This window comes from Mesoplodon bidens (genome assembly GCF_964165515.1).
Source record: "Mesoplodon bidens genome assembly, chromosome: 18".
NCBI classification, from domain to species: Eukaryota; Metazoa; Chordata; class Mammalia; order Artiodactyla; family Ziphiidae; genus Mesoplodon; species Mesoplodon bidens.
Genome location: NC_138175.1, coordinates 57639335 through 57662062, shown reverse-complemented (window position 1 = coordinate 57662062; position 22728 = coordinate 57639335). Strand labels below are relative to the sequence as shown.

General features: G+C 54.1%; 1 protein-coding gene across 1 annotated transcript; it reads left to right on the top strand.

The window, feature by feature from the left end:
* Positions 1-3457: 3457 nt before the first annotated feature.
* On the top strand, positions 3458-11945 carry SHISA7 (shisa family member 7). Its single transcript, XM_081216959.1, has 6 exons — positions 3458-3477; positions 4719-5428; positions 6957-7111; positions 8679-8744; positions 9191-9340; positions 11246-11945. Exons 2-6 carry the CDS (start codon positions 4749-4751, stop codon positions 11890-11892), a joined length of 1698 nt encoding a protein of 565 aa, XP_081073085.1. The 5' UTR covers positions 3458-3477; positions 4719-4748; the 3' UTR covers positions 11893-11945.
* The last annotated feature ends 10783 nt before the right edge of the window (positions 11946-22728 follow it).

Genomic DNA, 22728 nt, shown 5'->3' with positions numbered 1-22728 from the left:
GGGCCGCTGGGAGAGCGTGGGGAGGGTCCGCATCTCTCCCTCAATCCCACCTCCCACCTCCCGGGTGGCGAGCCGGAGGCGGCGCTGGATCCCTCCACCCTGCCTCCCCCGCCCGGAACTGGGATCCCCGCCCGCGCATCCAGAACCCTCCCCTTCTCCCTCCGCTTTCCCCCTCCGGCCGGGTCCGCCGGGTCCGCCTCCTCTGGAACCCAGATGCCGCCTTCTTCCACATGCCTAACCCAAATCCACCCTCAACCCCAGATACTCCTAGGAGGCCGTCCCTTTGCACTCGGACACCGCCCACCCTCAGCCCCCACCCCGCTGCCACCTGCGGACCCCTCTCCAGCACCCAGTCGCTTGAGGTCAGGGCTTCTGGCTTTTTCCTGGTCTCCTCCCCTCTGCGGGTCTCTATCCTCCTCTGGTTCTCTCTTTCGAGCTCTCTCTCTGTCTGATCCCCAGTCCTCTGGGTCTTTGCCCCCAGCCCCCGCCCCGTCTCTGCTCGCCCTCTGGGTCTCCGCCCTCCCAGGGCTCGGTCCTCTTTTCTTTGGGTATCTGTACTCCCTTCTCTTCATCTCCGTTCCTCTCTCTCTGGGTCTCTGTCTCCCTCTCCCCGAGTCTCTGTTCCCCTCTCCCTGGGTCTCTATCCTTTTCTCTGGGCCTCTACCCCACCCCGAGGGCTCTCTCCACCTGCCCCCCGCGCCCTGTTCTAGCTCTCATTCTCTGCTGCCAGGCATCTCAGAAGGGAGTCCTTGCCCCCAGAGCCCAGCTGGCAGGGTCAGGAGAGGGGTGGGGGTGGGGCGGACCGTGAGGCACAGTGCTTGCAGGGGAGCAGGTGGAGGAGGGGCTCCTCCGGGAGCCCAGGGACCGAGTGGGGCCTGCTCTGGGACCCCTCCTCACACTGGCTCTCCTGATCTCTGTCCTCACATCTCCATCTCTCAGGTCCTGGGCTGGGGTGCTGGGATCTGGCCCCGAGCTGCTAGGTGTGTGTGGTGTGGGGAGGGAGATCCGGGTTTGGGGAGCATTCTTCTCCAGCTGTGGAGGAGGAGTGTGTCTTCCGGTGTGTGTGTGGGGGGGGGGCTGTCTGGGTGTGTCTGGTGGAGGGCCACATGCCTGCTTCCAGACTCTCCACCACTGGGTTCTCACTGGTGTGTGTGCCTACGAGGTTGCGTGACTGTGGGCTGTGATGTGTGCCACTGCGTGCCCACGTGCAGCTTGCTGGGGCAGGTCCCTGGCCATGTTCTGGAGCTGTGTGTGGTCCCGGTGTGTCAAAGTGTCTGAGATTGTGTCTGACTCTTGTGTGCTGTGGGTGGGAATGCCCAGAAATGCATGGTCGTGTGTCCACATGGAGCTGTATTGTGTGTTTGGGGAGGAGGGAGGCTCAGGTGTGCCGCCAGGATGACATTGGGTGTCCTTGCGTGTTGTGTCTGGACACTGTGTGTGTGTGTCCTGTGCTCTGTGTCATTGTGCATATATAAGCTCTGTTGTGTGTCTGTGTATAGTTTTGTGTGAGGTAGAGGAAGAACTGGTCCCCTGTATCCTTGTGTCTGGACCAGCTGCTGTGTCTGCAGTGTGTCTCCTCCCCACCTGGAGGCGCTGCCCTGCATCAGGAGGTGTGAGGCAGGGACTGGAGGCTATGGGACCTCCACTGGTCGAGGGGCTCTGTGTGTGTGTGTGTGTGTGTGTGTTGCTGGGTCTGAGGGGACGTAGGCCACTGCTCCTCCTGCCCCACTCCCCAGAGTTGTCAATGGCCAAGAGTTTCGTGCATGTGTGTGAAGTTGGAAGGGACAATGGGAGTCTGTTAGCAGAGGGAGAAATTCTGTCCACGGAGCCCAGCCAGAGGCTTGGCACAGCACAGGGACTGAGAGGGCAAACTGCTACCCCTGCGGGGCAGATGAGACAAAGGTGGCCCCAGCCCAATGCAGCTCTCTAGCATCTATGATTTAGCAGACAGATGGTACCCTTGCATGTGTTTGAAAAGGTGCCCCTTCCCACAGATGGATGCAACCCCACCAGCTGCATTCTTAGGAAGGAGAGCCCAGCTGGATTCCAGCCTCTCAGCCAGACCCTCTTATGCAGTACACAACCTGCCCAACCATATGTGGCAGCCCTCGTATGAATGAAGGAATCCACATCGCCACACACGTGTCACTCTCAGAAGTGGTTTGTCTGTGTGCATGACAACCTATGTTTCTCTGTGTGGGATAAAGCATCCATGTTCTGTGGGTGGTGGTGCCCTGAGTTCAAAGCCTAGCACCATTGCTTGGGCACTGTGACATCACCTGACCTTTGTTGGTTGGTTTTTGTTTCTTAACTGTGGTAAAATACACATGACATAAAATTTACCATTTTAACCATTTTAAGTGTACAGTTCAATGGCATTTAATATATTCACAATGTTGTGCGACTACCACCACTATTTAGTTCCAGAATATCTTCTTCACCCTGAAAGGAAGCCCTGCCCCCATTAAGCAGTCACTCCCCATTCCCTCCTGCCCCCAGCTCCAGGCAACCATTTATCGGCTTTTGTCTACATGGATTTGACTGTTGCAGACATTTCATATAAATGGAATCATACAATATGTGACTTTCTGTGTCTGGCTTTTCTCTCTTAATGTTTTTGAGGTTCTTCATGATGTAGAATGTATTGGTGCTTCATCCCTTTTTATGGCTGAATAGTATTCCATTGAATGGATAGACCACATTTTGTTTACCCATTCATCAACCGATGGACACTTGGGTGGTCTCCAGTCTGGGGCTGTTGTAAATCATGCTGCTAAGGACATTCGTGTTTTTGTGTTAACATGTTTTTCAATTCTTTGGGGCATATGCCACTCCCTAGGAGTGGAACTGATGGGTCATGTGGTAACCCTATGTTTAACTTTTAAGGAACTGCCAAACTGCTTTCCGGAGTGTGGGCCAAGGCACTTCTAAGACGCCCGTTAAACACCAAGTGGAGGCATCCAGCAGGCAGTCTGGCGGCGAGCTCAGGGGCGGGGCCGGAGCAGAGCTAAACGGGAACGTTGAGGCCCCAAGTGCAGCCTCCCATAGGCCTCTCCCTATCGCAGGCCCCAGCGGTTTTTGATAATGGCGTGGCCCCTAGATGCACGTGCACTCAATGGGAAGGAGCAAAGGATAAAAACAATACCAAACGACACTATTAAACTAGTCCCACCCACCCACCCTCTCTCCCACCTCCTTGCACTGCTTTTATTTCTTCACGGCCTCCATAATTTCTTAGTGTTTCTTCATAACAGTTTTCAACGTGCATCCCATTAATTTGTGTCTGCGTACTGGCCCTCTCCCCTCACCAGAAGGCAAAGCCCATAAAGACAGAGGAGGAACCCTGTGGTTCATCTACTGCTGCATCCCCAGCCTCAGTAAACACTGCTGAAGGAACCCCTCCTGCCAGCCTGCTGCCCTACAAGACAGCTGGGCGGGCCTGTCCCACCTGGCCCCTCCCATCCTGTTCACCCTCCTGTAAGTATAGCACCTGCACTAGGCCAGGCACTGCCCTAGCCTCTCTACACATATGAAATCGGTTCGTCTTTCCAACCACCCAGTGACAGCCATCCTTACCCCTGGTTTACAGATGGGGAAACTGAGGCACATGGGGACTTAGGTGTATCCAATATCAGGCACCTGGCACGTGGTGGAGTTGGGGGATGAACCACTACTACCCTGACTCTCCAGCTGTGCAAGGAGACACGTCAGACCTGAAACTGTGAGCGTGGGTGTGTGTGTGCGTGAGAGAGAAAGAGAGACCACAGAGAGAGACAGAGAGAGAGACTGAGGCTCAAGATCCCTTGATTATCAGATGTAAATACAGGAGAGAAGTAAGCACTGGGTGAACTGAGGGCCACGTGGGTCTAAGGCAGCAGTTCTACCTGGGGGCAGACGTGCCCCCGGGCGGATATTTGTTAGTGCCTGGAGGCATCTTACGCTAACACGATGTGGGGGAACGTGAATGCTCCTGGCACCCAGCAGATGCTGCTGGACACCCCACAATGCACAGGACGGGCCCCCACAAGCAAGTACATTCTGTGCCCAGATGGCAGTAGCGCCCAGGGTGAGAAACCCTGCACTCCCTCTTTCCATCTCCTGGTCTATAAACTCAGGTTCTCAACTCGGATCTCTCTCTCTCCTTCTCTCCCCCCATCTGCTCTTCTCTCTCTCTCCTTCCCCATCTCCCCGACTCCTCCCATCTCGCCCACCCCACCACGCGTCTCCCTTCATTGCCTCCCTTGGTCCCCCACTGACCCATCCCAACCTCCTCCCCACTCTGCCCACCTCTGCCGTCCCTCGCCTGCATCTCACCTCTGGCTTTCCACTCTGCCCTCTCTCCCTCACCTGCCTCCATGGTTTCTTCTCCCTCCGTCACGTCTTTCCTCTGGTTTCTGTCCACCTCTCTCGTTTCTTCGCACCCCTGATGTCACTGTCAACTTTCCCATTCTTTCCTCCACCACTCATCACTCACTTTGATCTTTTATCTGCCATTATCATTTCCGTTCTCCTTCCGCGGTGTCTGGACATCCTCCTGTTGCTCCCCCATCACCGTGCACTGTCCCGTGGGACTGCCAACTTTGGGCCCATGCATGTCCCCTCCATCTTTTCTGTTTCCTGGTTTGTGTCTCTCCCTCGGCCTGCCTTCCTCATCATCTCCGGCCCCCATCTCCACATTTCTCCACCTCTGGCCATCTTTCTCCCGCCCACCGTTGCAGCCGCGGTTCTCCCCCGAGCCTGGCTGCCCCATGCCGGCCCTCCTGCTCTTCGGGACCCTCCTGCTCCTGGCCTCGACTACCGGCCAGGCTGGGGCGCGCCCGTCCAACGCCACAAGCACCGAACCCCCGGGCCCGCTGCCCGCCCTGCTGGCGCACCTGCGGCGCCTGACCGGGGCGCTGACCGGCGGCGGGGGCGCGGCGGGCCCGGGGACCAATGTCACCAGGACCAGCACCCCGAGCTCGGCCGGCGCGGCGGCACGGGCGCCCCCTCCTGCCGAGCTCTGCCACGGCTACTACGATGTCATGGGCCAGTACGACGCCACCTTCAACTGCAGCACTGGCTCCTACCGCTTCTGCTGCGGCACCTGCCACTACCGCTTCTGCTGCGAGCACCGCCACATGCGCCTGGCGCAGGCCTCCTGCTCCAACTACGACACGCCGCGCTGGGCCACCACGCCGCCGCCACTGGCCGGGGGCGCCGGGGGAGCCGGGGGTGCGGGCGGGGGACCCGGGCCCGGCCAGGCCGGGTGGCTGGAAGGAGGCCGGGCGGGTGGCGTCGGGGGGCGTGGGGGCGAGGGCCCAGGGGGCAGCACGGCCTACGTGGTGTGCGGGGTCATCAGCTTCGCCCTGGCCGTGGGCGTCGGCGCCAAAGTGGCCTTCAGCAAGGCCTCCCGTGCGCCCAGGGCGCACCGGGAAATCAACGTACCCAGGTGTGTGTTCTCTGGGGCCGGAGGGTGGGAAACCTGGGGCGGGGGCGGGGCCACGGGAGGTGGAGCCATCAGGGAGTGGGGCCGGTGGCGGGGCGGAGGGGGTGGGCGGGGCGGGGCCGGTCAGGGTGCAGGGAGTATGGCCAGAGACTGAGGCAGCCACCAGGAGCGCAGAGGCCAATGCCTTGGAGAGATGGGCGGGACATGAGAACATATGTGACTTAAGTGGCAGTCTATGGAGTGACCGGGTAGGCTCAGGCCTTCATTCATTCAACAAATATTTCTTGAGCGCTTTCTGTGAGCCAGGAGCTGGGAACACAGCAGTGAACAAAACAAAGTCCCTGCACTGATGAGTAAACCTGGTTTCCAATCCCAGGTCAGCTGCCTGTGGGCTGTGTGACCCTGGGAAATTTGCTTAAACCTCTCTATGCCTCAGTTTCCTTGTCTGTACAATGGGCCTAATAATTGTTCCCCACCTATTCAGACTGTAATGAAGATTACCTCGGTTAATTCATGTTGAGTCCTGGTACATGGTAAGGCCTCAGTAAATGCTGGCTACCGTTATCATTAAGACAGTAAGCAAGGAAACACATGTGCAATATACTTTTAGATATTGATAACTGCTGTGAAGAAAATAAAGTAGGCATAACGAGTTGTGAATGGGAGGGACAGTGTTGTTTGACACGAAGTGGTCAGGAAAGGCCTCTCTGAGAAGAGACTTGAAGGAAAAGAGAGAACCAAGCAGATATCCGTGGGAAGGGCATTCCAGGCAGAGAGGAAGCCATAAATGCAATGGCCCTGAGGTGGAGTGTTTGCAGGACAGCGAAGCAGCCCATGTGGCTGGAGTGCAGTGGGTGAGGAGGCGGTGGACAGAAGTAGGCAGAGGCCAGCTTTACCCTAAGTGTGACGGGGGAGACACTAGAGTGTCCTGAGCTCCGTATGTCACCATCTGACCCCTGGGCTGTGCGTGTGAAACTAGACTGCAAGGGTTAAGGGCAGAAATGCGGAGCCCAATTGGAGACTGTGGCAATAATGGTGAGAGATGGGGCTCGCAGCAGCACAGGTGGTGACAAGTGCTCTGAGTCAGGATACATTTTGGAGGGCGAATCCACAGGATTGCTAAGGGCCGTGCAGGAAAGAAAAAGAAGGGTCAAGGGTGATTCTAAGGTTTGGGGTCCACATAGCACCCTTTATTGCCATGGGGAAGGCAGCAAAAGGAACAGGAGTGAGGTCCCAGGTTCAGGGTGGGCAGGGCCACAGAGAGGACGATGTGGGAGGGACCGCGGAAGGGGCAGGGTCCAAATAAATAGGGGAGGGGGCGCTTCAAGCGCGAAGTGTGGTCCGAGGGACCTTGGGGCAGGCGGTGCTCAGATTGGTATTAGCAAGGGGCGTGGCCAAAGGCGAGAAGCCGAGCTGAGCTAACGGATACACCCAAAGGTGAGAACGGGGAGGGGAAGGAGGCCTGCGCCCTCCCTCTCCCCACCCCCACCCCCAGTCCCCAGGCCACTGACCATCCCTCTGCCACTTCTAGGGCTCTGGTGGACATTCTGAGGCATCAGGCGGGGCCTGGGACCCGCCCGGACCGGGCACGAAGCAGCTCCCTAACCTCGGGGATCGGGGGTCCCGACAGCATGCCCCCGAGGACGCCCAAGAACCTCTACAACACCGTGAAGCCCTCCAATCTCGGTGAGTGAGAAGTGGGGCTACGGCTGCCGCCTCTGCTGCCTCTGCATCTGCCCCCACCCCTCATCCCAGTAGCTCCGCCCCCCACGGATAGCTCCGCCCTCCACGGATGGCTCCACCTCCCACTGCCCAGGCCCTGCCCCTAGCCACAGCCTGCTGTCTCTGCCTTCCCTGAACCGTTAGGGCCGAGACCTGTTTTGGGCGATGCACTGGACTTTGCAGTGAGCCAGACCTCCTCCCTGACCTCCTGTGGGCACCCTGGGTGGGAACCCTGGGTGCTATGACGGATGATTTAGATTTAGACACTCTCAGCCCCTGCACTTGGGAAACTCATGTCAGACCACCCAACAGCCAGTGACACACAAGGACGCACTTAGTACCTGAATTAGAATTTGTCGGGAGCCAGACGCGCGGATTCAAATCCCGGCTCTGCCACTGGGACCGAGGGCAAGTGCCTTCGCTTCTCTGGGCCTCAGTCTCCTCATCCATAAAATGGGAATCGTAACAGTACTCACTTCATATTATTGTTATTCTTATAGTTTATGACGAGTGCATCAGTGGAGAAGTCCAGGTAGCTGGAAGAGAGTTTGAAAAGGGTCTCCTTTGGTGTGAGGGGGAGGAGGTTCCCTCAGAACGTGGTGTTTGAGCAGTGGCCAGGAGGGTGAGGGTAGCTTCTTGGGCAGGGGATCTCTGAGTGGCTGGAGCAGAGCTTGTGAGGTGGCCAGAGCGGAGGCTGAGGAGAGGGTGGGCAGATACCTCAGGAAGGGCCTTGAGTACCAGGCTGAGCTGAGCGGCTCTGCCTTTGTCCTGAGGGCAATGGGGAGCCATGGAGGAGTTTAGAGCAAGGGAGCAGCAAAGTCAGAAGTGGGTGGAAGAACTATGTCTCTGGAACCCATATGAAGGAAGACAGATGAAAGGAAGAAGACTCCAGAGGAGGCTTACACGATGATCCAGGCAGTAAGGGACAAGGCTTGATCTGGGATCAGGAATGGAGGGGAGGAGATGGGTTTGAATAGTAGTGATAAGGAAGAAACATTTGACCTGGATCTTGAGGGGTGAGTACGAGGTCTTCAGGCAAAGAAGGAGAGGAAGGGATTCAAGGCCGAGAGAACAGCATGACAGCATGTGCAAAGGCCCTGTGGCAGAACTGAGCTGGACCATTTGGGCATCAGAGAGAAGTACGGCTTGGGAGGGATGGGAGATGAGGCTGCAGATGTCTGTTGGGGACAAGTCACACAGGCCTCAAATGCCATCCACAGCTTAGACTGTGTCCCATGTGTGATGGTGAGACATGGGAAGAGTTTCGAGCAGCAGAGGAACAGGGGCAGGTGTACATGTCAGAAATACTGCAGTGGGGCTGATCTTGGAGATGGGCTGGCCATTTGGCCAGAAGGCTGGTTTGATGATCCAGGAGGGAGAAGCAAGTCAGGGCAAAGATTCAGTAGGCAGGAGCGACCAGAGCTGGGGACCAAGTGGACATGAGTGGGGATCCTTCCACAAGACCAGGACAGCGGTGCCAGCTGGGAACAGGCAATGGCAGTGATGCCACCTCCCCTCTTGGTCCCCACAGATAATCTGCACCACAACTACCTGCACCTCAACGTCAACAGCCCCAAACACCACGCTGCCACTCTGGGTATGGAGCAGGGTGGGGCTGCGGGGAGGGCAGGGCTCCTTCCCTTCCCACCCTTGTACTGAGCCGGAGCCAGGTGCCCAGCATAGGGCAGCTGTGAGACCCTGGGAGCCTGTCCTCACAGTCCAGCCAGGTAACCCAGTGAGGCTCAGTTTCCTCATGTCTATGCCAGAAGTGGTCTGCGGGAAGCTGCATGGAGTGCATCCCTTCTAGCCTGGGGTGGGGCACACAACGAGTGCTGAGCAAACGCCAGTTGCCCCTCCTCCTCCTCCTTCCCCAGCAAAGAGCACCCGAGGGTTGGGGGCAGTGAGCGCAGGGAGCTTGGACTGCTGCAGCTCTGAGGGGCTGGGACTCCAGATTTCTAATGCTCTAAGCGGGCTGGGGGCCAGAACTGCTGGGTCTGAGGGAGGAGGGCCTGGACTGACCCCGGCCATGCCCCTCTGCCCCAGACTGGCGGGCCATTCCGCCGCCCAGCCCCTCCCTGCACTACTCCACGCTGTCCTGCTCGCGGTCCTTCCACAACCTCTCGCACCTGCCCCCGTCCTACGAGGCCGCTGTGAAATCTGAACTCAACCGCTACTCCTCCCTCAAGAGGCTGGGTGAGTCTCGGGAAGGGGAGCTACCTGGGCGATGGGGCGGGGTCAGGGCCTGGGTTCAGGACAATGGACAGTGACCCGATAGCCTTCTAAAGCTTTAGATTCCCCACCCCCCACCGCAGATTCTTCTCCAAGTTTGTTCCAGAATTACCTGAGGTAATTTTGTATCACAATTACTTGGGGTGCTTTTTAAAAATGCAAACCCATGGTCCTCCCCCCAAGATCTATTGCATTCATCAGGACTTGTATTTGCAATGAACAGAAATACAACTTAAAAAGAAAAAAAAAAAGGTGACTATGCTGGCTTGATAACAGAAAGTCTATGTGCCACAAGCTTCAGGTGTGGCTGAACCCAGGTGCTCAAAAGCTGTCTCCAGGATTCTACATCTCTCAGCTCTGCTGAATAGTGGGCTGGCTTCATTTTCAGATAGAATTTCCCCTTGTGATGGCAAAGATTGTCCTGAGAATTTTCAGGGCAATTCTACCAGAAGAGTCTCTCCCAATGATTCCAGCAAAAATCCCAAGCCTGGATCCCACTGGCCAAAAAAGGGTCACATGCTTGTCCCAGAACCAATCACTGTGACTCTGATTGGACATTTCTGGGTCAGTGGCCGATCCCTGGTAATGGAGTAGCCTTCAAACATTTTAAACGGAGATCCACAGTAAGAAAGGATTTTTATACTGTGTCCCATGAGACCCACATACACTGGCACTTTTTTTTTTTTTTTTTTTTTTTTTGCGGTACGCGGGCCTCTCACTGCTGTGGCCTCTCCCGTTGCGGAGCACAGGCTCCGGATGCGCAGGCCCAGCGGCCATGGCTCGCGGGCCCAGCCGCTCCATGGCATGTGGGATCCTCCCGGACCGGGGCACGAACCCGTGTCCCCCGCATCGGCAGGCGGACTCTCAACCACTGCGCCACGAGGGAAGCCCAACTGGCACATTTTTTAATTACAGTAAAGTTTTGAAACTTGTTATTATGGACATTTTCAAACACACTCGAGAGAGTAGAGGAATTGTAAACTGAGCCCCATGTTCCTGTCACCCAGCTTTAACAATGGGCAACATTTTGTTAATCTCTCCTCCCTCCACCCCATCCTTTGGTGGATTATTTCAAAACAAATCCTAGATATCATGTCACTTCATCCATTAATATATCAGTAACACACACACAACTGAAATAAAAATTTTGTGAATGGTTTTCACCCTTATACTCTTATTATGGGACACTTTCTGATAATTTTCTATTCTATTTCATTTTGCCAAGTGCTGGTCCCTACCCACAAAATTGACTTTACAACCCATGAATGGGTCGAATCTCCAAGTTTGAAAAATACGTGCTACAGGATGAAAGGGAAGGGAAAGTGGTTCCTCAAAAGCAAGAGTTGGGGGGCTTCCCTGGTGGCACAGTGGTTGAGAGTCCGCCTGCCGATGCAGGGAGCACGGGTTCGTGCCCCGGTCTGGGAGGATCCCACATGCCACGGAGAGGCTGGGCCCGTGAGCCATGGCCACTGAGCCTGCGCGTCCGGAGCCTGTGCTCCGCAACGGGAGAGGCCACAACAGTGAGAGGCCCGCGTACCGCAAAAAAAAAAAAAAAAAAGAAAAAAGAAAAGAAAGAAAAAGCAAGAGTTGGGTTCTACTCCCCAAAGAAGGGATGTTCCCAGGCAATTACAAAAAAAAGAAAGGTCCCCCCTCATCTACGACCGCAGCATTGCAAGCTGGGCCTGGGAATCTGCATTCTGCTAGCTTGACTGTCCTGACTGGTTAAAATTGTGCCCCTGCCCAGGCTAATGACCAGGAAGTTCCAGGTAATGTCTGGGGTCTTCCTGGGGTGGGGGGCGCCCCAGGGAAGGGAGCACATTCTGGGCTGGCTGAGGACCCACCTCTGTGGTTTCTTCCCTTCTCCCCCAGCCGAGAAGGATCTGGACGAGGCCTACCTGAAGCGCCGGCACCTGGCGGAGATGCCCCGTGGGACGCTGCCCCTGCATGCGCTGCGGCGACCTGGCACAGGGGGCGGCTATCGCATGGAAGGCTGGGGTGGCCCCGAGGAACTGGGCCTGGCGCCCGCGCCCAACCCACGGCGCGTCATGTCCCAGGAGCACCTGCTGGGCGACGGGGGCCGGGCACGCTATGAGTTCACACTGCCACGCGCGCGCCTCGTGTCACAGGAGCACCTGCTCCTGTCATCCCCCGAGGCCCTGCGCCAGAGCCGCGAGCACTTGCTGTCACCCCCGCGCAGCCCCGTGCTGCCCCCCGAGCCTGCCGCCCGTGCCAGCCTGGCTGCCTCCCACTCCAACCTGCTGCTGGGGCCCGGGGGGCCCCCCACACCGCTGCATGGGCTGCCCCCGCCGCCCGGCCTGCACGCGCACCACCACCACCACGGCCTGCACGGCTCGCCGCAGCCCGCCTGGATGTCAGACACCGGCGGAGGTGGGGGCACGCTGGCCCGCAGGCCGCCCTTCCAGCGCCAGGGCACGCTGGAGCAGCTACAGTTCATCCCCGGCCATCACCTGCCCCAACACCTCCGCACTGCCAGCAAGAATGAGGTGACTGTCTGAGTGTCTGAGGTCGGGCCAGGGGCTTGGGGGCTGCAGCCTGGGGCCCCCATCCCAGGCTGCATCCCCCAACACACTCCAGGGGCCTGGGACCAGATCTGCGGTGGCCGGGAGGGCTGCCTCCAAGGACACTGTTTTGGATGAAATCATCACCTGACACAAAGCTTCCTTCTGCGATGTCACGGCAGATGAGACCCCTCCTCCTATGTCACAGTTTGAGGCAGGACCTCCTTCCCATGACGTCATCACAGAGGAAGAGGCCTGTATGTGAGGTCATCACTAGCGAAAGTGTCTTTGTTCATCACAGGGACAAAACCTCCTTCCCATGAGGTCATCACAGAGGAAAAGGCCCACCCTTAAGGCCATCACTAGAGGCGTCTATGCTCCATGGTGTCATCATCACAAAGACTTCCCTCCTGTGATGTCATGAGGAACAATGCCTTGTCCTATGACATCATCCCTAGAGACAAAGAGTCCTTCCTATGATGTCACTGCATAGATAAATCTCATCCTTATGATGTCATCTCTGGCACCAAAAGGCCTCTTTTGACATCATCATCACCAGGAAAATATTTTCTTCCAAAGAAGATGCCTTTGTCTTTGAAGTCACCACTACAGACAAAGCCATCTTCCTGGGACACATCACAGGGGAAAGAGCCTCACCAACTGTGTCCTCACTAGACATAAGGCCTCCTTTCTACAACATCATCACAGGGACTCTGCTTCTCTCCTGTGATGCCATCGCCAGAGAAGGTGCCTCGCCCTATGATGTCATCAGAGGGACTGTGCCTTTTCCGTGATGTCATCAGCAGAGATGGCAGCCCACTCTGGGGACATCTCCAAGACGAGGCCCCTTCTGCAATGTCACCACCAGACTCTGCCTGCTCCGAGATTACATACGGCGTGAGACACCTCCACTGCTGCTGCCAAGTCCCGGAACGGCAGGGCGCACCCAGCGTCCGTGACTATCCTGGGAGGGTCACCAGAGAAAGTGCCCTGTCCTGAGGTGTCATCCAGGGGTGTCCTCACTGGGGAGGCTGCCCCAGCAGAGAGGTCTCTGCCACAGATGACAGTCCATCTGTGGACTGTTGGCAGTGGCCCTGCCCCAGTGCTGTGACGTCATCACCAGAGACACTGCCTGCTCTGGAAGGCCATTACTTGTAATGGTATCACCAGAGTTTCTGCCTTGTCCCACCATGACTTGGCTTGGTCACTCCTTCCCCTGACCCTAGAGACATGCCCTGTGGGATTTCCACCAGAACCTCACCTAAAGGGTGGTTGGGCCACGGGTCCTGTGTGGCTCCTGGAGGACAGCACTTCCAGACTGGCTTCTGCTACCACGGAGGCCACTCTGGCCCACCAGGCTCCTGGAGTCCTGGGACTCATAGGTGGCGCTACTTCTCTCTGCCGTAACTACAGACATCATCACCTCTGTAAACAAAGTCCTGGCCTGTTGGGGGGTGGGGGGAGGTGGGGGTATGCCTGCTATTGATCTAGCTGATGACATCATCAGCACCACAAGACTTCCACCCCACTCCTGGTGGTAAGTTGCACCTGGGGTCCAGTGTTAATCATGCCTGATGATGACATCATTTCCCAGGATTCCCTTTGACCTATGGTGTATTCACCTCCCAGGATCCACCATAACTAGGGTATCATTCTCTTCCAGGATTTACCATAACTATAGTGTCACCTTCTCCCAAGGTTCCCTATAGCCAATGGTGTCATCATCTCCCAGGATTCATCACAACCACTGTATCATCATCTCCCAGGAGTCACCATAGCTGATGATGTCATCATCTCCCAGAATCCGCCATGACCAATGGTGTCATGACCTTCCAGAATCCACTGTAGCTGATGGTAACATCTTCTACCAGGATCCACGAAGACTGATGATGCCACAACCTCCCACAGTCCCCCATAGTTGTGGTGTCATCATCTCACGGACCCACTTCAACCATGATGTCTGCATGCCCCAGGGTCCACCACAGCCATGGTCTCATCACCTCCCAAGGGCCACTTTAATCACGGTATCATCAGCCTCCCAGGATCTACTTCAACCATGATGTCTTCGTGCCCCAGGATCCAGCACAGACTTGGTGTCATCACCTCCCAGGATTCAACTCAGCAGTGATGTCACCACCTCCCAGCATCCATGAGAGTCAATGGTGTCCCAGAACCCATGACACCCAATTAGTGTCATTATCTCCCAGGATCCATTTCAACCATGGTATCACCATCTACTGGAATCCACCATAACCACAGCATCACCATCTCCCAGGATCCAGGACACCCAATGGTGTCATTTAGCAGGATCCACTTCAACCATGTATCATCACCTTCCAGGATCCATCATCTTGGGAGCCAAGTACTATGACAGCTGTATTTCAGTTGTCTTCTGGGGTCACCTACAGTTGTTCCCTTAAGATGAACCAGCACAATACACATCATTTTCCCATTCCCTCAAAAATGGAGTGGGATGGGGCCCCCTCTGATGACATCATCCTACTCTGGCCCTTCCTGATGATGTCACTGCTGTGCTCCTGACTTAGGCTGACGCCTGCCTGCATCAGCCGCACCCCAGGCTTGGCCTTGGCCAGTCCTCCATCTCCCCCTGGTGAGGGCATCCAGGTCCCTCCTGATAACCGCCCTTCACCCAACCATCTGATCGGTGACAGGGTCAACAAAGAGACCTCTTATCATCACCAGAGGGGGGGCTTTCCAGCCCTCAGGTGATGTCACTGCCCCTTGCCCAACCCCTGTTACCTGGATCCCCACCCAGAGCTGCACTCCATTGGCTTGGGCCAAACTCTCCCTAGAGACCCCCCTGGGCTGGGCCAACAGCTGCCGACCTCCCTGAGGCCTTCAATGGTCTTCTCTGCTGCCCTGGTCGTGGGGCAGGCACATCTGGAGAGCCACGGCCACTGCCAGTGCCACCTGTGGGGGTGGGGGGGGGTGCTCCGCATCATCCCAAGACGGCAGGGAAGCAGCATTCTCTCCTTCATCTCCCCTCACACCCTGGGGAGCCTCTGGGGTTTCGGGGATTCCCCAACACCCAACGCACAATTTGCCCCCAATTCTCTCTGTATATAGCCATGTTCTGGGGCGGCCATTCCCCCACTCTTAAAGGGCTACATGCCCCCTCTCCCAGCCCCCAGGGCGAGGTGAGGGGGCCTCTTCTCCCCCCCTGGGCCGTCCTCTTCCCTTTCCTCTCTCCCCACAAATCCTGGCACCCCAGCTCATCCCTTCTCATCAGGAGCCTGGGGCAGATAACTGACCCTCAGCTCCCACCACACTGAGGAAACTGAGGGGTTACCCCCAAGCTACCAGGGCCCCCGTGCCAGTTTGCCAGTTTCTCACGCTTACAGCTGCTCCTGTGGGTGCCCCCAATCCCCCTGAGGGCCTCGCCATGCCCCGTGTCCCTATAGCAGACTGTGACTTCCCCCAAAAGGAGCCAGCTTGGGCGCCTGCCCCTCCCAGACCCCTCCCCTCTGCTCACCACCCTCAAGGAGCCCTCAGCTTTCTCCAGCCCCCAGAATTGGGGGATTCGGGGCCTTTCAGCTTTTGTATGCCCCCCTCAACTTGCTCTTTCCTGGCCTGGATTCCAGGTATCTTGCCCCCTCCCCCCACTCACTTGACACAGGCTGCCTGACCCTGGGGCCTTGACCTCTTATCTCAAATAAGCCATAGTAGGGAGAGGTCTCGAGGTGGGTGAGGAAGTGGGCATGTCCTGCCAGATCCCCTTGATGCTTCCAGAGCTGGGACCTCGCCATCTGAGTCTTCCCCCACCAGCCCCCACCACCTCATAAATGCATACACAGGCTTGTGCGTACACACACACACACACACACACACACACACACACACACACACTCCCATTCCAGTGAGGGGGCAGTGGAGGGCAGTACAGAAAGAAGAAGATCAATTCTGGACCAGAAGAACTTCCAAAGCTCTGCCTGCTTCCTTATCCCTACCCACCCTATTCCTCCCCCTAACACCAGACTCTTGCCCCAGTTCCTTGGTGAGGACAGCCAGCCGAGCTGCAACTTGGTATTTTTTTGAATAAACAGATGTTTTCCTGACCCCCGGTCTCAAGTATACTGTCGGGAAAGGATGGGTTTCCATCTCCGCATTTGCAGGTCACTGGGGAGTCCCCTTTGTGGCCAAGGAAGGCAGGCATCTAAGTGTCTTTACAGGTAGGTGGTCAGGGCTGCTCCAGCTGTCACCAAGGGAGGAGTCAGACACTGTAAGGTGTCTTCAAATCCTTAGTTTCTTCCTAAGAAAGCTTCTTCTCTCTGAGCAGGTAAGCATTTGTTTGTAGATTCGATTTGTTTGCGCCTCCTTATATTTGAATTCTTTGCCTGAACATCACTGAAGTGTGTGTGGTGGGGGTGCATCTGCATTAGTTTCCTGGGGCTGCGGTAACAAAGTACCATACAACTGGCAGCTTAAACAGAAATGTATTCTCTCCCAGTGCTGGAGGCTGAGAGTCGGAGAGGGAGGTGTCGGCAAGGCTGAGTCCTTCTGAGGCTGTGTGGGAGAATCCGTCTGTGCCTCCCTCCTAGCTTCTGGTGGCTTGCTGGCAATGCTGGCATTCCTCGACACATCATCTTCCCTCTGTATGCATGTCTCCTTGGCAAAATGTCTCATTTTATAAGGACACCAGTCATGATGGATTAGGGCCCACCCCAATGATTTCATCTGCAAAGACCCTGTTTCCAAACAAGGTCACATTCACAAGTCCTGGAGGTTAGGACTTCAACATCTATGTGGGCAGGGAGCAAATTTCAACCCATAACGGGCTATGACAGAATAGTCTAAATGTCAGTTTTTATGATAACTGGGAACCACTTTCCACACCTCTCCCCTCCCACCCAGTGCATTAAAATATTTCCACAGTGATGACTAGAATTGGCCCCTCCTTCTGTCTCAGGAAGTGCCTCTAAGGCTTGGTTTTATGAACTTTAGGACAGCTCACCTCTAGGAGCATCTAAGTGTTTGTTTACGAATATCAGACTCATATTACATCAAAGCATTAGTTTGCTCGTACCTCTGGGTTTTGTGTGCAGGGTATTTCAGCGTTGACTTTATCATTAAGAAAACCCCTTCCTCTCTAGTGTATTAAAGTGTTTGCTTCTCAGATATTAGACTTTATTCCGTATCAGTCAGGGTTCTCCAGAGAAACAGAACCAATGTGTGTGTGTGTGTGTATTCCTGTTAAGGAACTGGCTCATGTGACTGTGGGGGTTGGCAAATCCAAAGTCTGTAAGGCAGCCCGGAAACTCGGGCAGGCTTTCGAGGCTGCAGTCTTGAGGCAGGATTCGTTCTTTTCCAGGAAACCTCAGTTTCCGCTCTAAGGCCTTCGACTGATTGAACGTAGCCCACCATATGATCTAGGGTAATCTCCTTTACTCCAAGTCAACTGACTGTAGGTGTTCATCTTGTCTACAAAATACCATCACAGCAACACCTGGGCTGCGTTTGAACCAATAGCTGGGCACTGTAGCCGACCAAGTGGACACATGAAACCTAACCATCCTCGCAGGGAAGTGCTTTGCTGGAAGGAGTGTGATCTGTGGTTGAGAAAGCCTGCCCCCCTTCGGTGCAGTTAAGTGTTCACCACCGGCTAGATTTCACCTGCTGAGGTCCATCTGTTTGACTGTAGGTTAGTGGGGTGGGAGGGGGGTGGTGCCTTCAAGTACTGGTGTTGGATCACTGGTGAAATGCCCCACATGGTGCGTGCAAGGGTTGTTCGCCCATTCTTAGAAATCGTCTCTTTGTGCTGGCGATTTGTCTATAGAAAACTGGGGGTGGGTGGGGAGGGAGGGTGGTGACGCAGTCTGTCTAAGTACGGGATCACTGAGCGCTCAGAGAGTCTCCTCCTGGGCACAGACTAGGACCGTACTTCCCTGCCTCCCAGATGTTAGATGTGCCAGATACAAACCCTTATTGCTTTAACAACTGGGGCTTTGGGGCTGCTTGTTACTGCAGGACAGTGCAGCCTACTCTGGCCAACGTGCCTTGCCTGTGGAGAGGAGAACTAGATGGCTTTTCTGCTGTACACTCTTGCACTTCTGAATTTTTTGTAGATGCGTTACCTACTTTAAACAAAATGAAGTCTAAATGTAAACGTCAATGATGCCGGCTTTGACTGCCATTCCCCTCACTGAGCAGATGCCCAGGGGCGAGCTTGACACAGGAGACAAGAGTCTCATTCCCCTCCCATGCAAGTGATTAGCTTCCACTCTGAGTTGTAATGCCAAGGCTTAAACGTATGTATTTTTCATTCAACATGGCCTCTATGTGCCTGTCAACTACTTCATTTCTGTTCAGCCAAGAAGAAAGCAATCTGATCCACACGTACCGTGCTTTAGTTGAGCAAGTCAAGGATAAGATCTGGCATAAGCATTTTTGCCTTTGTAACCTAACATTTGCTCAATTTACAACTCCACTGTGTTGATAAATACAGCCTCTGAGCAGCTCTTCTTAACAGGCGTTTGAGGGGGCGGGCTTGCAAACTTCTGAAATCTATACCAGATGTTGTGTGCATGTACCTTTCTTTTTTCTTTTCATTTTTCAACTTTATATTTTGAAACAGTTTCAAACGTGCAGAAGTTACAAGTCCAAGAACTCATGTACAGCTTTTATCAATTCACTAATTGCTAACATTTCATCACACTGCTTTATGGTTTTCCTCCCATATAAATTTTTTTTTTTCAGAGACACTTGAGAGTAAGTTGCCCCCTAAGGGACATTTCTGAAGGACCAGGACATTCTCTTACACAGCCACAGTATAGTTATCAAAATCAAGGACTAAACACTGATGAAGTCCACGTTCAAGTTTCACCAACTGTCCCAGTATTGTCCTTTGGAGCAATTCTCTTTTCAGTCCCTGGTACTCCGGGATTAGGTGTCGCATCTGGTTATTGTGTCTCTCGAGGCTCCTTGGACTTGAACAGTTCCTCAGTCTCTTTCATGACACATGTTTCTGGAGTCCAGGCAGCAGCATAATTTTTATTCCAGTCCCTACCACCAGACGTTTAGGGTTTTCCCACTTCTCAATACTATGAACAATACTTTGAGGAATATCTTTTTGCACACCATGGGGAGCATTCACTTACTTTTACCTGGGATGACCTCCCAGGAGGGTGAACTTCTGGGTTGGAGGGAGGTGCGTTTTTAAGACTTTTGCTACACAACGCCAAGATGCAGTTCCGAGAGCCTTGCCAAGTCCATGTATGTGAGAACGTCCATTTGCTCCCACCCTCGCCGGCATCAGGCATTATTCTGTTTAATCTTGATGTGCATCAGAGGTGTCTGTTTTACGGCCGTTATAGGAAGCCCCTAGTTACTAAAGTTTGTTGTTGTTGTTGTTTTTGCGGTAGGCGGGCCTCTCACTGTTGTGGCCTCTCCCGTTGCGGAGCACAGGCTCCGGACGCGCAGGCTCAGCGGCCATGGCCCACGGACCCACGGGCCCAGCCGCTCCGCGGCATGTGGGACCCTCCCGGACCGGGCACGAACCCGTGTGCCCTGCATCGGCAGGCGGACTCCCAACCACTGCGCCACCAGGGAAGCCCCTAAAGTTTGTTTTTGTCCAACACGAAAGTCTCTGCTCTGCGGTCTAGGGTTTTGCAGTGGGATAAGAGCAACGCGTTTCATTGCTGTTGTCTGTCACTAGAGGGAGCACCGGATCCACTGCAGGCACATTTAGCAATTAATGCGGGCCCCTCCCACTGGCGGAGAGCTCTAACCTCTGTTCAGCGGCACAGAGGAAAGTGGTTCTTGCTAATTACCTACCACAGCCTTACAGTCAACTTGCTTAAAAATATTAAGGCCACTAAGGGGCAGAGAACACATCAGCAACCACAGACTGTGAACTCCGAAATAAAGATGGAGGCATTTACTCATGAAAGGATGCTCAGCCTCACTGGGGAGAAAGGAAATGCGGATGAAAGATGAGGCACCTTTGCCCATGACTGGCACATATTTTGAAGACTGCTAATACTCGGGCTCATTTCTGCATCAAAACATTGACATCGGCTGCTTCCTCTGCCTGGAACAGTCTTTCTCCTCTGGATAAGCACAAACCTTGCTCCCTCGCTTCCTTTAAATATGTTTCCTTCTCAATGAAGATCTACCCTGACTCCCCGCATCTAAAATTCTCCCCCCCCTCCCCCCAGTGTTCCCAAACCTCCTTACCTTAACTGCTCTAATTTTTATAGTAATATCTTTTTATACTACCAACTTTTCTTACCCACTAGCCCAGGACTTTCCCAGTGCTGGCACTCACTGAAAGTCCAGCATCTTGGGCAACCCCGTACAGTTGGCCACCCTGGGTTTAGTGCTTACTGTTTATCTGTCTCCCCACCAGAATGGAAGCCCCAGGAAGGTGGTGTCTTGCTTCCTGTCTTGGTCACTGATGTATCCCAAGCACACAGAAACAGGGCCTGGCAACAGTTGGTTCTAAATGAATTCTTGAATGAATGGATCAGAGCCTAATGGTGAGGATCTAAATAAGTAGAACCCTGCCAAGGGCTACTTGGCAGAACTGCAAACACTCATGCTCTTTTGATCCTGAGATTCCACTTCTAGGAATTTCTCCTTCAGGAAAGCTCACACCTTTGCCCAAAGATAAACGTTCGAGGATGCTCACTGCAGCTTCTAGCCACAGACTGGACCAGCATAAACACCTGTTAGTTGGAGAATGCTAGAAACTTCCGTGTTCTTATCAAGGACCGGGGTGCATGCTGCCGAGGGAGGATGTGTGGGAATGTAAACGTCCAAGCAGTGTGGGGAAGAAGACACCCAGATATTAACAGCGGGTACCTGAGGGGGTGGGACTGCGAATGTGGGAGTGGAAAGAGAGCTAGAGCTGCACCTCCTACTTTTACTTCTTGCACTGCAGTAACTGTGTGAATTTCCCTCCAAGCATGTATTTCTTTAGTGATTTAATACAGATGAACAGAGAAATGAAGATTAATTTCTGAAGCTAGAATTCAAGCTGAAGGGACAATTTGGGTTTCACTGAGCAAAAGTAAGTTTCCAGGTCTCCAATATTTAGGAAAGTAAGGACAGCCCTCCCCCAGCCCATCCCCTGCAGATTCCAGTCTCCCACACTAACACAAAAGGCCCATCACCAGGCCACCTCCTGAGTCATTCTCAGATCCGCCCACTTCCCAGCCATAGCCACCACACTAGCCCAACCCACGACCAACTCCCTGCTGGAGGAGTTCCTGCTTCCACTCTGGGTCCTCCAATCTAGTCTCTACCCAGCAGCCCTGAGCCAGAATCTCAACATCAGTACCAAATCCACTCACACGTCCCGGTGAGAATTCCTCATTGGCTCCCTAGGGCTCTACCATGCCTACCTCTACCGGCTCAGAACATTCTTCCCTCAGAACTCTCTCTCCCTCTTTCTCCACCCCTCTCTGTCCTTCTTTCAGTTCCTCCCACCTCAGTATTTTTTTTTAATTCTTTTTAGAAAACTAACATCTTTACTGACATATAACTCACATGCCATACATAAAACTCACCAATTTAAAGTGTTCTGGTATATTCATAGAGCTGTGCATCTATACCATCACAATTTTAGAATATTTTCATCGCCCCAAGAAGAAAATCTACCCATTAGCTATCAACTCTCCATCCCTCAGCCCTAGGCAATCACTAATCCACTTTCTGTCTGCATGCATTTCACTGTTCTTGACATTTCATATAAATGGCATCATACAACATGTAGTCCTTTGTGACTGGCTTCTTTCCCTTAGCATAGCACTTTGGAGGTTCATCCATTTTGTAGCAGATAACAGTACTTCACTCCTTTCTATGGTTGTATAATATTTCACTCTAAGTAAATACCAGTTAGTTTATCCATTCACCAGTTGCTTAACATGTGGGTCGTTCCCACTTTTGGCTATTATAAATAATGCTGCTATGAATATCTGTGTATGACTTTTCACGTGGACATGTTTCCATTTCTCTGGTGTATACCTAGCAGTGGAATTGCTGGGTCGTATGGTAACTCTAGATTTAATCATCTGAGGAACTGCCAGACTGTTTTCCAAATCAGCTGCACCATTTTTCATTCCCACCAGCTGTGTGAGGGTTCCAATTTTCCACATCCTCCCCAAACTTATTACCTCACTTTTTGATTAGAGCCACCCTGGTGGTGTAACGTGGTAGCTCACTGTGGTTTTGATGTGCATTTCCCTGATGGCTGATGATGCTGAGCATCTTGTCATGTGCTTATTGGCCATTTATATATCTTCTTTGACCACCAGCACCATCTCTTCTCAGGGTTATTGCAAGAGCCTCCTCCCTGGCCTCCCTGCTTCCGCCCTCATCCCCCTGCATTCTCTTCTCCACCCAGCAGTCAGAGTGAGACCCCAGCATTCCACTGCTCAAAACCCTGCCGTGGCTCCCTGTTCCCCCAGAGACAAGACCACAGTCCTAGCCACGGCCTTCAAGGCCCTGAATGATACCGGCTCCCCAACTCCGCCCACACATACATCTCTAACCTCAGCTCCCCACCCCCTCCCCCTCGTCCACTCTGTTCCAACCAAACCAGCCTCCTTGCAGGTCCTCGCAGGCACGTGCTGGGCCTCCGTCCCACTGTTCCCACTGCCTGCAGTGCTCCTCCCTGATAAGCACATAGCTCACCTCCTCCCTTCCTTCCAACGTGTGTTCACATGACACCTGCTTGGTAAGGCCTCCCTGGCCACCTGGCTTACAATTCACAACCTGGCACACCCTGAGCCCCTCCCTTGCTCTACTTGTCTCTTTATCCACAGCACTTGCTCCCTTCTAACATACCACGTATTTATTACATTTCACTTGTGT